Consider the following 18175-nt stretch of genomic DNA (forward strand, 5'->3'; position numbering starts at 1 on the left):
TCAGATCCCCCCTCATCCTTCTAAACTCCATCGAGTATAGATCCAGAGTCCTCAAACGTTCCTCATATGTTAAGCCTTTCACTCCTGGGATCATTCTCGTGAACCTCCTCTGGACCCTCTCCAGGGCCAGCACATCCTTCCTGAGATACGGGGCCCAAAATGGCTCACAATATTATAAATGTGGTCTGACCAGAGCCTTATAAAGCCTCAGCAGCACATCCCGGCTTTTATATTCTAGTCCTCTCGAAATAAGTACCAACATTGCATTTGCCTTCCTAACTACCAACTCAACCTGCAAGTTAACCTTAAGAGAATCCTGGACTAGGACTCCCAGGTCCCTTTGCACTCCAGACTTCTGAATTCTCTCCCCATTTAGAAAATAGTCTATGCCTCTATTCTTCCTACCAAAGTGCATGACCTCACACTTCCCCACGTTGTATTCCATCTGCCACTTCTTTGCCCATTCTTCTAACCTGTCCAAATCCTTCTGCAGCCTCCCCGCCTCCTCAATACTACCTGTCCCTCCACCTATCTCTGTATCATTTGCAAACTTAGCCAGGATGCCCTCAGTTCCTTCATCTAGATCATTAATGTATAAAGTGAAAAGTTGTGGTTCCAACACTGACCTCTGCGGAAATCCACTAGTCAACGGCCGCCATCCTGAGAAGGACCCCCTTATCCCCACTCTCTGCCTCCTGCCAGACAGCCAATCTTCTATCCATGCTAGTACCTTGCCTCTAAAACCATGGGCTCTTATCTTACTGAGCAGCCGACTGTGCAGCACCTTGTCAAAGGCCTTATGGAAGTCCAAGTAGATAACATCCATTGGCTCTCCTTTATCTAACCTGCTCGTTACCTCCTCAAAGAATTCTAACAGATTTGTCAGGCATGACCTCCCCTTGATGAAACCATGCTGACTTTGCCCGATTTTACCATGCACTTCCAAGTATTCTGAAATCTCATCCTTAATAATGGACTCTAAAATCTTACCAACGACCGAGGTCAGGCTAATCGGCCTGTAATTTCCCGTCTTTTGCCTCATTCCCTTCTTAAACAGGGGGAGTTACATTAGCGATTTTCCAGTCCTCTGGGACCCTTCCTGACTGCTGAAAGATCACCACTAACGCCTCCACCATCTCTTCAGCTATCTACTTCAGAACTCTGGGGTGTAATCCATCTGGTCCAGGTGATTTATCCATCTTCAGACCTTTCAGTTTTCCTAGCACCTTCTCTTTGGTAATGGCCACCATACTCACCTCTGCCCCCATCTCTCTTGAACTTTGGGGATGTCACTCGTGTCTTCCACTGTGAAGACTGACGCAAAGTACCTATTCAGTTCCTCCGCCATTTCTTTGTTCCCCACTACTACTTCTCCAGCGTCATTTTCCAGCGGCCCAATGTCCACTTTTGCCTCTCTCTTACCCTTTATATATCTTAAAAAACTCTTGCAATCTTCTTTTATATTACTGGCTAGTTTACCCTCATATTTAATCTTCTCCCTCCTTATTTCTTTTTTAGTTGTCCTCTGTTGGTCTTTGTAGGCTTCCCAATCCCCTGGTTTCCCACTGCTCTTCGCCGCATTGTATACTTTCTCTTTAGCTTTTATGCTGTCCCTGACTTCCCTTGTCAGCCATGGTTGCCTCGTCCTCCCTTTAGTATGCTTCTTCTTCCTAGGGATGAATTTTTGCTGTGTCTCCCAAATTACTCCCAGAAACTCCTGCCATTGCTGTTCCACTGTCTTTCCTGCTAGGCTCATCTCCCAGTCAATTCTGGCCAACTCCTCCCTCTTGCCTCTGTCGTTGCCTTTATTTAACTGTAATACCGTTACATCTGATTCCAGCTTTTTCCTCTCAAATTGCAGGGTATATTCTATCATATTATGGTCATTTCCTCCTAAGGGTTCCTTCACCTTAAGCTCCCTTATCAAATCTGCCTCATTACACATCACTAAATCTAGAATTGCCTGTTCCCTAGTGGGCTCCACCACAAGCTGCTCCAAAAAGCCATCTCGTAGACATTCCACAAATTCCTTATCTTGGGATCCACTACCAACCTGATTTTCCCAGTCTACCTGCATATTGAAATCCCCCATGATTACTGTAACCTTGCCTTTCTTACACACCTTTTCTATCTCCTGGTGTATCTTGTGCCCCACATCCTGACAACTGTTCGGAGGCCTGTACATAACTCCCATTTTGGTTTTTTACCTTTGCGGTTCCTCAACTCTACCCACACAGATTCTACATCAGCTGACCCTACATCATTTCTTGCTATCGATTTAATTTCATTTCTTACTAACAAAGCAACCCCACCCCCTCTGCCAACCTGCCTATCTTTTCGATAGGATGTATATCCTTGGATATTTAGCTCCCAGTCCTGATCCCCTTGCAGTCATGTCTCCGTGATGCCCACATCATACCTGCCAATTTCAAACTAGCCCACAAGCTCATTTACCTTATTTCGTATACTGCGTGCATTCAGATACAACACCTTCAGTCCTGTATTTCCCGTTACCCTTTCTCTTTGTCGTCCCTTTATCTTTAGATTCCTAGCCCTTTCTAAACACTCTGTCCTATTTTATGTTCTGGAGACTTTAATAGCCTCTCCTGAGCTCTCCTTTCTTTTCAGTTTTTTCATAATTTTCCATGAAGTTGAATCCAACCCCCCCACACGCTAACCTGCTGCTTTGTTTCCCATTAGTCATATTTCTTGGAGTTTTACCCTTCCCTCCCCCCCACTTTCTAGTTTAAAGTCCTGTTGACCACCCTATTTACCCTTTTCACTAGAACATTGGTCCCAGATCGGTTCAGGTGGAGACCGTCCCAACGGTACAGATCCCTCCTGTTCCAATACTGATGCCAGTGCCCCACGAAATGGAACCGCTCTTTTCCGCACCACACCTTTAGCCACGTGCTTACTTCCCTTATTCTCGCGTCCCTATACCAATTTGCACGTGGCTCGGGTAGTAATCCGGAGATTATAACCCTTGAGGACCTGTTCTTTAATTTAGTTCCTAGTTCCTGATAATCCAAAAACAGGTCCTCTTTCCTAGTCTTACCTATGTTATTTGTCCCGACGTGGACCACAACAATTGGATCCTCCCCCTCCCTCGCCAATATCCTTTCAAGCCGGTCAGAGATGTCCCTCACCCTGGCACCAGGCAGGCAACATACCATGCGAGACTCTCGATCCTGCTTACAAAGGAAGCTATCAATTCCCCTAATTATAGAATCCCCTACAACTACCACTTGTCTTGTTGCTCCCCCCCCTTGAATGGCCTCCTCTGCCGCGGTGCCGTGGTCAGCTGGCTCATCATCCCTACAGCCCTCTTCCTCATCCACACAGGGAGCAAGTACCTCGTACCTGTTGGACAAGGTCAAGAGCTGAGGCTCCTCTGTTCCTGAACACAGGATCCCTCTACCTGCCTCACTTGCAGTCACACCCTGCTGACCCTGATCACTGACCGGACTTGAGGTACTTAATCTACCGGGTGTGACTGCCTCCTGATACAAAGCGCCCAGGTAACTCTCCCCCTCCCGGATGTGCCGCAGCGTCCGGAGCTCGGACTCCAGCTCATCAATTCTGAGCCGGAGTTCCTCTAGCAACCAACACTTGCTGCAGATGTGGTCACTGCAGCTCGCAATGGGATCTGCCAGCTCCCACATCATACAGCTACAGCACATCACCTGCCCAGCCATCTCTACTTAGATAATTAATTTATTAATTAGCTTTGCAGTGTTTTTTTTTTCAAATTTGATGCAGATTTCCTACCATCCAATCAGGTCACAGCTTTCCTGTGACTGTTGTAGGAGGTGGCTATAGAGATAGTGGATGCATTGGTTATCTTGCAAAATTCTATAGATTATGGAAAGATTCCTGCAGACTGGAAAGTAGCAAATGTAACTGCACTATTTAAGAAAGGAGGGAGAGAGAAAACTGAGAACTACAGACCTGCTAGTTTGACTTCAGTGGTAGGGAAAATGTTAGAATCTATTATAAAGAGTGTGATAACTAGATACTTAGAAAATAATATATGACTGGGCAGAGTCAACTTCAAATTATGAAACGGAAATCATGTTTGACAAACCTGTTAGAGTTTTTTGAGGACGTTACTTGTAGTATAGGTAAAGGAGAACCAGTGGATGTGATATATTTGGACTTTCAGAAGGCTTTTGATAAGGTCCCACACAGGATGCTAGTAAACAAAATTAGATTAGGAATAGGGGTAATAGACTGGTTTGAATTGAGAATCGGTTAAAGACAGGAAACAGAGTAGGAATAAACGGGTCATTCTCAGGATGGCAGGCTGTTACAAGTTGGGTACCGCAAGGATTAGTGCTGGGCCCACAGCTGTTCACAAACTATATAAATGATTTGGATGTGGGGACTAAATGTAATATTTCCAAATTTGCTGATGACACAAAATTGGGTGGGAAAGCAAGCTGTGAAGAGGAAATAATTAAAGGCTTCAAGGGGAATTGGACAGGTTAAGTGAATGGGCAAGAACATGGCAGATGGAATGCAATGTGAATAAGTGTGACGTTATCCACTTTGGTAGAAAAAGCAGAAAGGCAGGGTGTTCCTTAAGTGGTGAGAGGTTGAGAAGTGTTGATGCCCAAAGGGACCTGGGTGTCCTTGTTCATGAGTCATTAAAAGCTCGAAGGCAGATGTAGCTATCAATTAGGAAGGCAAATGGCAGTCATTGCAAGGGGATTTGAGCCTTGCTCAAAGATGCCTTGCTGCAATTGTATAGAACCTTGGTGAGACTGTACATGGAATATTGTGTACAGTTTTGGTCTCCTTATTAAGGAAGGATATACTTGCCAAAGAGGGAGTGGAACATTCACCAGACAAATCGCTGGGATAGCGGGTTGTCTTATGAGAGATTGAGGAAGCTAGCCTGTATTCTCTAGAGTTTTGAAGAGTGAGGTTGAAACTTACAAAATTTTTACAGGGCGTGACAGGGTAGATATAGACAGGATGTTTCCCTTGGCTGATGAGTCTAGAACCAGGGGACACAATCTCAGAATAAGGAGCAAGCCATTTAAGACTAAGATGAAGAGGAATTTCTTCACTCAGAGGACGATGAATCTTTGGAATTTTCTACCCCAGAGGGCTGTGGAAACTCAGTCATTGAATATGTTCAAGACAGAAATCAATAGATTTCTGGTGACTAATGACATCAAGGGATATGGGATAGCGCAAGAAAGTGGCATGATCGAATTGAAGGTGGAGCAGGTGCGATGGGCTGAATGGCCTACTCCTGCTCCTATGTTCCTACATACAAGCTGTAGTTAGGTTCAATAGGCCTTTCTCATAAAAAAACCCCATTAAAAACTGTATACCGTGTAAGTTGAAATACTCTATATTCCTAAATTTCTATGGGCCAAATCTCCTGGTCTCTGGGTCGTCAGAGACCGGATGTACGACCGAAGATGCATGGGGATTACTAGGAAACTTCTGATAGGCAATTTCCCTGCTCCCAGAAACCCTCTGCAAATGTCTCTGACTTTGAGCTGGAGTCAGAGACTTTAGATAGTTCTGATGTACTTACCTGAAACATAGGACAGTTTAAAATCTAGTCTAACTCCTGGATAACTACACAACTGACCCCTCAATCATTCACACTGACCCCTGATTACATCCCAACCCCCCAATCAACACCCCCCGACACTCCACCTACCCCTCCCCGACTCAACTACCCCTCGACCACCCAACTATTCACCGACTCAATGAATACCCCCCAACCAACCCGCTGACCTGACCCAACTCCAAACACCCAACCAGCCCCCCTAACCTGACCTGACTACCCATGACCCAATCTGACTAAGCCCCCAACCACCTGACAAGCCCCCAATCAACCAACTCCCACCACCCGACCACCCCCATCCCACCAGACCTGACAACCTCCAACCAGATTTGACCACCTCTGACCAGAACTGACTAAACCCCATGACCCAACTACCCCCGACTGAGTCCTTACCACACCCTGACTACCCAACTACCCCGTAGACCATTCGACTACTCCCCTGAACCCGGCCCAACCACCACATGACCCACCTACTCACTAATCCACCTTCCCACTTACTTGTCTCACTCACAAACCCACCCTACCGACCTCACCACCTCACCCACCCTACTCACCTACCCTCCTCATCCACCTATCCACTATACCAACTCACCTCACCCACTTACCCACACTACACACCTCACCCTCCCATTCCCTCATTCACCCACTCACCCATTCACTCATCCACACACTAACATTCAAAAACTACACATTTAAATTTACCATACTGCAGCTAGTGCTGTAAAAAGGGGACATGTCCCATCTTCCCTCACCTCTGCTCTGCTTCGATGGAGTTCCCTGATGGATGCTGCATTTCTGGAGAAGCTGGGCTCGGAAATGCAGAGCAGCGTTGAGTCGGGGGAATTTTTGAGTGGAGCAGCAATCCGACGATGATTGCTGCTCCTTGGAAGATCCGGGTTCATATTTGTAAATGAAATAACTTTTGAAATAAAATATATTTAAAAATATAAAAAGATATGCTAACTCTTTCTACTTACCACCCCCACGCGCCCTCTCTCTCACTCGCCAATCCTTCTGCTCCCTGATAATCCTGCTTGCTGACCCTCCCATTCTCTGACCCACCCAATCGCTGCCCATTTTGCTCACCAACCTTCCCACTCACTGCCCATCCCACTCCCTGATCCTCCTGCTTATCGAACTTCCCGACTGTTGGAAGTTTAGTTATGAGGACTGGCCATAGTGGATGCTGGTTGAATAGATATGAAGGTGCATGAAGAATATCAGTTGGCATGAGGGTGGCAAGAGGGCCTAACAGCCTTTTGTAAAACTGGGCAAAATCTCAGAGAACCGAGGTGGCCTTCTAACCAGCTCGCCTCAGCATTTGCCCGTCTCTGTGGCCGCCTCCAGAGGCAGCAGGCCCAACACATGCCCCCCACCCCCTTCCTCCACCAGACTGAAAATTGCGTGTGAGGGGCCCTTCATACCTAAGCAGGTCTGCCAAGTCGGGAAATTTCCAGCCTTGGTAGCAAAAACCCGGCCCTTAATCTCTCTGTGCTGTTAAGAATGATTCTGCATCTTCTCCCATTTTTGTTCTCCCAATTCTTCAAAGGTCTTCTCACGAAACAGAGGAAGAATATAACCAATCATTGTTAGAAAAAAATATATTAATATTCTAAGTATTGGTTGAAAACATTTTTTTGAAAACATTCAAATCCTTTCTCTCTTTACATTTAAATTGAGACTTTAACCAGTTTTCCTTTCATGCTTGTTTAATATGGATGGACCTCTGACCAAACATCAAGACTTTGTTAGAATGCTGGATCATGTGTACATTCAAGATGGTCAGCATTTCTGCCCGATTCGCACATACAAACCACGAGACACATTTGCAGATGGAACAAATTTGTTAGTGTACTAATTTCACGATCTGCACTCAGACAAATCCTGCTGACATTATCAATGCCACTGGCTTAAAATTATTTCCCTTAAGTTTAAAAAATATATAGGTTACATCTCTGGTAAAGCTGCTTTAGTGCTGAACTCAAAGCTATACAGAAATCATAAAAGACATAATGCTATTCGAAGTTTCTCTTAACATGTTACTGACCTGAGAAGGTTGATTTCAATAATGAGCTATTTTCACTTAAACAGAAATCCAGGTTTGCAGGAGTACACACCTGAACCCAACATTGGAGTGAAGGGCAGTTTCCCAGGATTGATTGCACTGGCGTTGTTTATTCATGGGGTTATGTAAGACTAATAGTATAGAGTTGTCCTGTTTGTAGTAGTATGTATCCACACACCTATAAAACTGAACAGCTTCCTGAAGAACCTGCAAATATACATTCTGCATGTTTATATTGATAAAAATGGAAACAATGGCTATAATTTTCTTTACAGATGATCCAGATGAGAACAATTTGCTCTACTTCCAAACACTCTTCATTTGTAGCCAATGCAAAATTTTTACTTCCACGTGTAAGCCTGCATTCTTTCTGACTCATAATGTAATCTTATGTGGTTTATGGGCTAGCATGTTGCATAGTGAACAATTTGTTCCTGAATTGTTGGGTATTCACTAGAAATAGTAATGATGTCATCATATACTCTTAATGGAAGGCAGACACCACATTGACAGACTGTGTAACTTATGCTAAAACTGCTCACTGTAATGTAAACTTTTGTCAAGGGAATGCAGCAAGAGCCAAGTCCGTGGAACCATGAGTGGCTCAGCTGCACGGATGCAGAGTAGGGGAGGAAGGGTGGGATATAATAGTGATAGGGGATTCTATCATAAGGGGAACAGATAGATTGTGGTCCATATTGGTACCAAAGACATAGGTAAAAAGAGGGGCGAGGTCCTGAAAGCAAAATATAGGAAGCTAGGAAATAAGTTAAAAAGCTACCTCAAAGGTAGTAATCTCAGGATACTCCCAGCATCACATGCTTGCGAGATCAGGAATATGAGAACAGACCACGTGAATGCGTGGCTGGAGAGGTGGTATAGGAGGGAGGGTTTAGATTCCTGAGGCATTGGGGACCAATTCTGGGGAAGGTGGGACCTGTACAAGCTGGGTGGGTTGCACCCCAGTAGGATTGGGAACAATATCCTCGCAGGGGTATTTGCTAGGACTGTGGGAGAGAGTTTAAACTAGAGTGGCAGGGGGAGACACAAAAGAGGGAGACAAAGATAGGAATGAAAGACAGAAAAGTAGAAAGCAAAGGTGGAAGGCAGAGGAAACAAGGGCTAGCAGCAAATAGGGCCATAGTACAAAAAATCTATAAAAATGTTAAGGAAGGACAGGCAAAAAGGAAAAAGGAGGTGGGGTGGCATTGTTAGTTAAGGATGAAAACATGCAGTAGTGAGAGAGGATATTAGCTCAGAAAATCTAGAAGTAGAATCAATCTGGGTGGAGCTAAGAAGCAACAAGGGGCGGAAAACATTAGTGGGGCTTGTCTATAGGCTTCCAAACAGTAGTGATAAGGTAGTGGATGGCATTTAGCAGAAAATTAGAGATGCTTGTCTCTACCACAGGGGGCTGTGGAGACCAAGCCACTGAATATATTTAAGAAGGAAATAGATTTCTAGATTCTAAAGGCGTCAAGGGGCATAGGGAGAGCGCGGGAGTATGGTGTTGAGATAGAGGATCAGCCACAATCATGTTGAATGACAGGGCGAACTCAAAGGGCTGAATGACCTACTCCTGCTCCTATTTTCTATGTTTATATTTTAATAAATCAATGGATAAAATTAACCAAACAGGTCTGAATTCTTATTGGTACTTCAAAATGGTTGGAGATCTTTCATAAGATCCTTTAGATCCTTTCATAATTTTGTGTGGTACTCATTTTGACCTTTGCAGAGGTACACCTAATCGTAGTGACCTAAATGTGTGCACTAAACATTGAACCAAAACAATGGAAGTATATACCATTGGTGCCATATATGACAGATAAGGGCAGTCTAGTTCTACTGCCATCTAACTTCTTTTCATGTCTACACTGAGCTCCTTAGTAAAATTGCATAAAATCTCATTGTTAGGGTAATTTGAAAGTAATCCTCAGGTTTTGCTTAACAGTGTGACATTTGGGTTACCTGTATCAAAACAAATGGATCGTGCTGCTCGGCAAAACACCATTCCATCAGTGATCGGAGCTGTAGCTTTTGTATATATTTTATATCAATCTTTAGGTTGTCAGCTTTATCCTAACAGGAAAAACACATTTTTTTTTTGTTCTTCAGGAGCATGAGATCAGAAAATCACTCCTTTTGCATGCAGTTTAAAAATAAAGTGAAATAAATAGCATAGAGCAACAGGAACATATCTGGACTTATTAACAATGGGAACAATTCAGTGATCTGGTTCTCCCCATGGAGACAGGCAGGGAGCATAGCTTGGAAAATAGACGGCATGTCTGTGATTTCCTAAGATGCTGTCCATGTGGATGCTGGTCCAATTCAGCTGCTGGTTTGTGGAATCACCCCTATTCTATATAAAGCACGGTACTTTTTACATACTCCTTCAAATTTTTAATTTGCATTATGATTTATAATTGTACCTTTTTATCTTCAGCATCTGTTAAATTCTCTTTTCTGTTTCGCTCATCAACCATTTCAGAAGTATCTTCAAAGTGCACTGAAAATTAATTTAAGATCTTAGCTTGTTGTAACTTTGGACACCATGAAGGGATAATTTTACAAATATGAACTATTAGCATGGGGCTTCACCTTTTGGCAGTGCATGTTGGAAATTCAGTGCACAGTGTTCATTGTTTTCCAATAATGTCATGGATATTGTATGGTTGAATTTCCAATATGCACTGCTCATACGTGACAGTTCCCCAGGTAGCATGGACTAGCAATATTATTCTAAGGCCAGAATTTTCTCGTCAGCGTGCAGGGGCGGGCCCTGCATGCCGATGTGTAAAATAAAGTGTGGTGATGTCGGGTGAGCGTCCGGACATCACCGTGCGCCATCATGATATTTCGGTGGGCGGGCGCGCAATGATCTCTGATGCGCGCCCACCATTAATTAACTTAAGGCCCTTGAGGCAGCAATTGACTCCAATTTTTCGGGGACCATGTGATCTTCAGGTTGACGCACGGGCGCAACGGGCAGACGGGTAGGCCATATTTGTATAAACCTCATCCACTGGCAGGATAAGAGGGGTGAGTGGGGTCACGAATGTTATTTGTCAGACATTTAATGCTTAAAGTTACTGATACTTGCCTGTGTGAGCAGGAATACTTCAAAACTCATCACAGTTGCTTGGGCAGGAGTAACAGCCTTCAGGTCAGGACTCTGAGTAAACATCATTTCTGGGGCCTCGCTGCTTTCAGGAAGCCTTCCCTTAGCCTGGGAATGGGAGTTGTGCTCCCCACTGGAGGCACCTCCTCTGAGGAGCAAGGGAAGGCCAGAAGGGGGAGGAGGCCAGGAGTCCACAGTCAGGCTCCAGAAGAGCCATCTTTGGGAGGAGAGGTGCAGGCACAAGAGGCGCAGGGCCAACAGGAAGTCCAAGGCGGAAGGGGCCACAGAAGACGTGACTACCCTGTTGCCAGGGTATACAGGCGGCGAAGCAGCTACCTCAACATGTCTGAGCTGCAGTGCTGAAGGAGGCTCCGTCTCTCAAGGGAGACAGTCACCTCCATCTGTCAGATGATATGCCAACTGCGCCAACTGTGTGGGTGGACACCCCATGCCAGTGGCGTTGAAGGTCACGGCTGCCCTCAACTTCTATGCCTTCGGCTCTTTCCAGGGGTCAGTGGGTGATCTTTGCGGAGTTTCCCAATCAGCTGTCCACACTTGTGTTAAACAGGTGACAAATGCTCTGTTCAGGCGTGCATTGACTTTCATCTACTACCGCTGGGACGAGGCCAGCCAGACAGAGCGAACCAGAGGCTTTACAGCAATTGCTAGCTTCCCCCGTGTCCAGGGTGCAATAGACTGCACACATGTGGCCATCAAGGCGCCAGCAGGTTTAGCCCAGTGCCTTCGTCAACAGGAAGGGCTTCCACTCCATGAACGTACATATAGTGTGTGATCACAGGATGCAGATTCTTCAAGTCTGTGCAAGGTACCCAAGCAGCTCCCACAACACATACATCCTGAGACACTATCAGGTGCCGAGGCTCTTCAGTGCTCCAGCCCGGCTGGATGGATGGCTGCTGCATGACAAGGGCTATCCCCACAAAAGGTGGTTCATGACACCCCTCCGCTATCCAAGGACAGAAGCTGAGCAGCAGAATAACAGGAGTCATGCTTCCACAAGGGCTGTGGTAGAGAGAACCATCGGTCTTCTCAAGATGCGCTTCTGATGCCTGGAACGTTCAGGGGGCACATTCCAATACCCCCCAGATCATGTGTCGCTGAAAAGGTTGCATGCTGCGCTCTCCACAATCTGTTGCTGGAAAGGGGTGACGCAGTGGAGGAAGAAAATGTAGACATAGTTGCTCCGGCTGCATATGACGAGTCCAGTCGTGATTCCGAGGATAGTACGCACAGGAGAACGCTGAGGGGGTAGACGCTGATCCGGGCATCCTCCAGGGAGGCAGGGACACCCGGAAGGCTTTAATCCAATGAACCTTCAGCTAGCCCACCACAGATGGACCTCCAACACAAGCCAGGGTTGCAAGCTCCATACTCAAAACCTGAGTGCAAAATCTGCCTGGATAGGAACATTAACTAAACACCTTGTCAATAAAGCTCAATGTCAAACATGTCACTCATAACATCATGGGTTCCCGTCAACCTGCAGAAGTAAGGAATCACCCTGAGCCATGCTCACATATCAAAATTTAATGATTTAACAAAACGAAGCACAAAAAAAAAATTGCAAAGGTGTTACCCATCACACCGAGTGGTCATCAACTAATAGCGGGGCAACATAAAACCACCAGTGAGAAACCTGTGGTGTGCCTAAGATGCCTCAAGGTTACGTTTCCAGGTGCTACGTCTAGGTGCTCCCCCCTCGCTGGCACTGGCATCTGAGACTCTTCCAGGAGAATAATCGTTGCTTCCTGGGGTTGCACTCGGACCTGCAAGCCCTCAGCGGCATTGACCTCACCTGGTCAGTGCCAGTGTGGGAGATGGTTTGGGCATCAAGTATCCCAGCTCGGTGCCCATCAGTCCGCTCACTGTGCTGTCCTGTTGGCCTCGATGACCTTGGCAGGCGTCCTCCGGCCCGTGCATCCATTGATGGTCCCGCCTGGGAGGGAGTGGCCAGTTCCACAGCTGTCATCTCCCCAGTCGCCGCAGCATTATCGGATCCCACAGTCACTGGCAGGAGCTGCTGCCCTCATCTGGAGCGTCTTGAGAGGAACCCACAGAGATGACAGGCAGCTTCTGCGCCAATGTGAGGTTGCTTCGGACCTCCCTGCTCACCGCTGACGGATGGGCACCGAGCTGGGGTATTTGGTGCCCAAACCATCTCCCACACTGGCACTGAGCAGGTGAGGTCAATGCCGCTGTGAGGGCTTGCAGGTCCGAGTGCAACCCCAGGAAGCAATGATTGTCCTCCTGAAGGAGCCTCTCCACGAGAGTCGCCACTCTCTCCATGGAGGAAGCATGATGCTCGGCCATGAGGCTCATTGTATCGGTGATGCTCCGCATGAACTCCTCCAGCACGGGCACCATGCCATGCAGTGCCTCATGTATCTCCGCCAGATCCTCCCGCATACCCTGCTGCACTTCCAGTGTTTGTTGGCCCACGGAGACTCCAGAGGCACATTATCAGCCACTGGCCGAGCATGTGCCTGGTCCCCACCAGTCCTCCGAGTGCCAGCGCCATGGGCACTCTCTGTCTCCGCCCGCACCTCAAGTGAGTGTGAAGTGCCCTCACCGCTATGCCCCGGGACACTAGCCGATGATCTAATTCCCATCGAGATGCTGGTATCTGCACTGGTGCCTGCCTGGCAGAGATGTGACGCTGGTGAGTTCAATTGTTCAGGGCCCTCGGGTGTGAGAGGTGGCCCCTCTGCTTCCTCCTCCCGGCCCTGCTCTGGTGATGCTAAAAGGAAGAACAAGGGCATTTGATCAGTTAAAGCAGAGACAATGTCAATGTCCATGCCTGTCCCCAGGATCAATATGTGCTCATCCTTCCATAATCAATAGTCAACCCATGTTGCAAACTTCAATCGCTGAGCATTCAGCAGTGCCGTGGCTGCTGGGACACACATGGTGACCTCAGTGCTCGGCAAACATACCTCCCTGTGGCATCCCAGCCTCACTGCCACCAGTGAACCTGGGTGCATGGCGCCTCTCCATCGCCTCCTGCTTGTATCTGCTGATGATAGCCAACTGGGCTTGGCCTCCACCAGTCCACATCCACTCGGTGGCACTGTGTGCTGTCTTCTCCTGAAAAGGAGAGAGGAGCATTGATTAGCCCACCCTGTACCTGGATTCCCACTGCATCCCTGACACTCCAACCAGAGCGGGACATTGCAGGGCTCCAGTGATTTGTCACCCCGCAGCTGCTGCACACTCACACCAAGAAGCCAGGGCTGACCCCACCACGTCCACATGCTGCCTCCATCACATTTGGCACCACACGATCTAACCTTGCAAAGCAGGGAGGCAAAAGCATGTGGAACGCCAAGGGCAGCAGATGGATTGGTGCCCCGCCACCTGGAAGAACCCCACCCAGCATGTCAGCGCCATGACTTTGACATGTTTCGCAGTTCCAGCAATGTGACTAGGTGCAGATTCTTGAGGTTGCCCCCAAAACAGTACTCTGGATGTCAGTGTCACACATGCTGCGGGTGCAGAACCCATATCAGCACTATCCTGTCAGGGTGAACTAGGCATGGGCAATATCTGCTGGCCCTCCCAGCGAGGGAAACGTGCCGTGAAGGATTCAATGCTATAACCGCACTCAAGAGTTGGTGGGGCGGGGGGCTTGGGGAGAAAACCCACCTGCTGTATTAAGTGACTCTGCCAACATGGTACTCACCCTTCCCGAGCGCAGGAGGTCATTGAATGGCTTGCGGCACGGGGCCCATGTGCATCGCACCACATCATGGGAGCTGACTATGTCTGCCACCTCCTCACAGGCACGTTTGGTCAGGTGGGGGGGGCCTCTGCCTCCCGTCCCTTGGAACAAGGATCTCATGCCATGCTGCCATCTCCTCCAGAAGGGCAGCTAGGCACTCATCAGAAAACCGAGGGGCACACTGCCCCGCTGCCCTACTGGCCTGCTCTCCAGCAGCGCTCTGGGGAGCCCTTCTACTGGCTATGATGAATAGCCTTTGCAAGGCTGCCAGCGCTCTAGCTGAACAGGCCGCCGGATCACCATTGGACCCGACCACCATTGCACTCCCACCACCGCCGCCCGCCCACTTCCGCTATACTCGGGAGCCACGCTTCACGCTGGTTGGGCCTTAATTGGCCCGCCCATGTAAAATGGTGGCACGGAGCCGACTGTGGGCGGCGATTGGCTCTGCGCCCACCTGCGCCCACTCCTGAACGGCCCACCCGACGGGGAGAAAATTCGCCCCTAAGTGTACCTTCCTTACACGAATAAAAACTGCTAAGCGGCAAATAGCTTAAACCAAGTTAGAGCAGATGTGAGGGATAATCCCCTGTGAAAACTGTACCCAATTCTACTCAGTGTGTGAATGAAGTCCAGGAACTCAAAATGAAGTCATACCAGGGCTTTACTTAGAGAAGAACATGCCCCTCAACTCTACTGAATTCAGCCAGCCAGTTTACAAAATCTATTACAACTGATACTCCTAAGTGCCTGACAAACATTGTTTTTTAAACATAAGGTAGAATCATCCCAGATTTTCACAAAGTGTGGTAGCGGGCAGGAAAAAGGACATTTTAACCGCCAGCCACAAGGGCGGGATTTTGCACCGTATCGTCCCAATCCTGGCACAACCCGCCTCATAAATAATGTATTCCGGGAAACAGGCTGGATCGCTGGTGGGACAGCCTCTCATTCGACCACCCTGCTGTCACTTCAGGTCTTCGGTAATCACGGCGCCATATTTAAATGGCACAGAGCTAGCTCTCTCTAAGGGATCGGAGGCCGCTGCAAAGTCATGGCTGCCAAAGCGAGGAAACATGCTGCCCCCAGATTTCGTGACACCTCCCTCAGGAGCCTATTAGATCCAGTGGGAGGCCCTCCATGAAGTCCTCTACCCCCGAAGACCAGCAAGCAAGGTCACCAATCCAGCGTGGGAGGCAGTGGCAGTGGTGGTCAGTGCCAACGCCCTGCAAAAGAGGACAACCACCCAGTGCTGAAAGACAATGAATGATCTCCTCTGTTCTGCCAGGGTAAGTCACTCTTCATATCACTCTCAACCCACATGCTCACAAACACATTACACATCCACAGGGATCTCACTCACTACCAATTCAAGGGACATCAATATTCACTCTCTCACACTTCACCTGCCTTGCGGATAATGTCATGGCACCACTCACCACCCATACATGCCAGGAATCATTCTCACCTCGTCTGGCAGGCGTCCTGCTTACACTCTCTCCATCTGTCTCCCGGTAGGATAAGCTGGCACACAACAAAAGGGAGAGGTCGCAGACTGGTGAAGCAATACTTGACATCAAGGTCCTCACAGACTTTGAAAACAGAGCCTTCCAGTTGGCTGGCCACAATCAGGACTGTTCCTTTGCTGACGGTGAGGTCAGCGGTGCTCAACCAAGTGAGGATCCAGTGATGCAATATCCATCAGACAACCATGCTGTGAGTCAATTACAGTCCCCTGTAAAGCATTAATTACCTCTCCTTGCTTTCGCAGGCACAACTGGGAAGCAGCTGAGGGGGTCCATGAGCCAGGTCCTTGACACAAGCCCCAAAGGCACCTCGAAAGAATAATCTGATGACACTCTAATTGAAGACCCGTTACAGCGTTCACCCAAACCCTCCACCAGCTCAGAGACGCACGCCTCGATGGGACTTAGTTCTAGGGTAGCCTCAGGGTCACAATCTGGTGAGCACATCGCACTGTCAGATCCACAGCAGGTGGAGGCAGGGGCTTCCCAGGTGTCCAGCATACAGAGGACTGCTGGAGGCCAGAAACATGCTGAGTCTGAGTCAGATGAGGAGCCTCTGGACTCGGTCATACCTCAGTTGCTGGAGGGGCAAAGGCAAGCTTGGGAACATAAGGAAGGAATATCTGCTGCACTCCTCAGATTGCAAGGCACGATGGAGGAGTCCGTCCACCTTCAGTCTGAGGTGAAAATACCGGCCAGCCAACGCACCGAGGTCAACACTGGAAGGATGGTGGCTGCCACGGAGACCTTGGTCCAGGATGTCACTCCTGCACGGGCTGAAATCCATCATTGATGCCATAGTTGGCCTCAAACAGTATCAACGTGAGAGGGGTGCGACGCAGCTCGATCTCACTCCAGCTTCCTCTTCTCCTCAAGGAGTCAGCCAGAGCCCTCGGGCACCCATAGGGAGGAGGATCAGCAGCTTCATACTCCAGGGCCATACACCCAGATGACTTCGGGAGTCTCCGGCTCATCCGAATTCCCTCTTCCTGTGACCCCAGCAGCTCCAGCTCCACAGGCCAAGAAGGGTGCCACTGCAGGCTGGGCCGTTCTGGTCTCGGCCCTCCAGAGGATGCCCACCAAAGTCATCACAGACAGGGCGTAGCAGTCATCAGGCTGCCTCCACCTCCGCCAGAAGAAATAGGAGAGATACTAAATGAATACTTCTCATCAGTATTCACCAAAGAGAAGGACTTAGTGGTCGATTTGTCTAGGGAAGAGTATGGATCATGTTGAGATCAAAAAAGAGGAGGTGTTAGGCGTCTTGAAGAATATTAAGGTGGATATGTCCCCAGGACCAGATGGGATCTACCCCAGAGTACTGAGGGGAGAAGATTGCTGGGGCCTTGACAGAAATCTTTGTATCCTCACTGGCTATGGGTGAGGTCCCAGAGGACTGGAGAATGGCTAATGTTGTTACATTGTTTAAGAAGGGTAGCAGGGGTAATCCAGGAAATTACAAGCCGGTGAGCCTTACATCAGTGGTAGGGAAATTATTGGAGAAGATTCTTTGTGACAGGATTTACTACCATTTGGAAGCAAATGGGCGTATTAGTGAGAGGCAGCATGGTTTTGTGAAGGGAAGGTCGTGTCTCACTAACTTGATCGAGTTTTTCGAGGAAGTGACACAGATGATCGACGATGGAAGGGCAGTGGATGTTATCTACATGGATTTCAGTAAGGCCTTTGACAAGATCCCTCATGGCAGACTGGTACAGAAGGTAAAGTCGCACGGGATCAGAGGTGAGCTGGCAAGATGGATACAGAATTGGCTTGGTCATAGAAGACAGAGGGTAGCAGTGGAAGGGTGTTTTTCTGAATGGAGAGCTGTGACTAGTGGAGTTCCGCAGGAATCAGTGCTGGGACCTTTGCTGTTTGTAGTATACGTAAATGATTTAGAGGAAAATGCAACCGGGCTAATTAGTAAGTTTGTAGACGACACTAAGGTTGGAGGAGTTGCAGATAGTAAAGAGGATTGTCAAAGGATACAACGGGATATAGATCGGTTGGAGACATGGGTGGAGAAATGGCAGATGGAGTTTAATCCGGACAAATGCGAGGCAATGCATTTTGGAAGGTCTAATACAGGTAGGAATTATACAGTAAATGGCAGAACCCTTAAGTGCATCGA

General features: G+C 48.0%; 1 protein-coding gene across 1 annotated transcript in view; it reads right to left on the minus strand.

Annotated features, from left to right (window-relative positions):
* The window catches only part of spag17 (sperm associated antigen 17), a 342330-nt gene that overhangs the window by 208205 nt on the left and 115950 nt on the right, over positions 1 to 18175 (minus strand). The window contains exons 21-23 of the mRNA XM_078559611.1: positions 10091 to 10167; positions 9627 to 9737; positions 7708 to 7862 (exon numbers count right to left, since the gene is read on the minus strand). Coding sequence (XP_078415737.1) covers positions 7708 to 7862; positions 9627 to 9737; positions 10091 to 10167 — 343 coding nt within the window. The remainder of the gene's footprint in view (positions 1 to 7707; positions 7863 to 9626; positions 9738 to 10090; positions 10168 to 18175) is intronic.

Source organism: Cetorhinus maximus, chromosome 16 (assembly GCF_964194155.1).
Source record: "Cetorhinus maximus chromosome 16, sCetMax3.hap1.1, whole genome shotgun sequence".
Taxonomy (NCBI): Eukaryota; Metazoa; Chordata; class Chondrichthyes; order Lamniformes; family Cetorhinidae; genus Cetorhinus; species Cetorhinus maximus.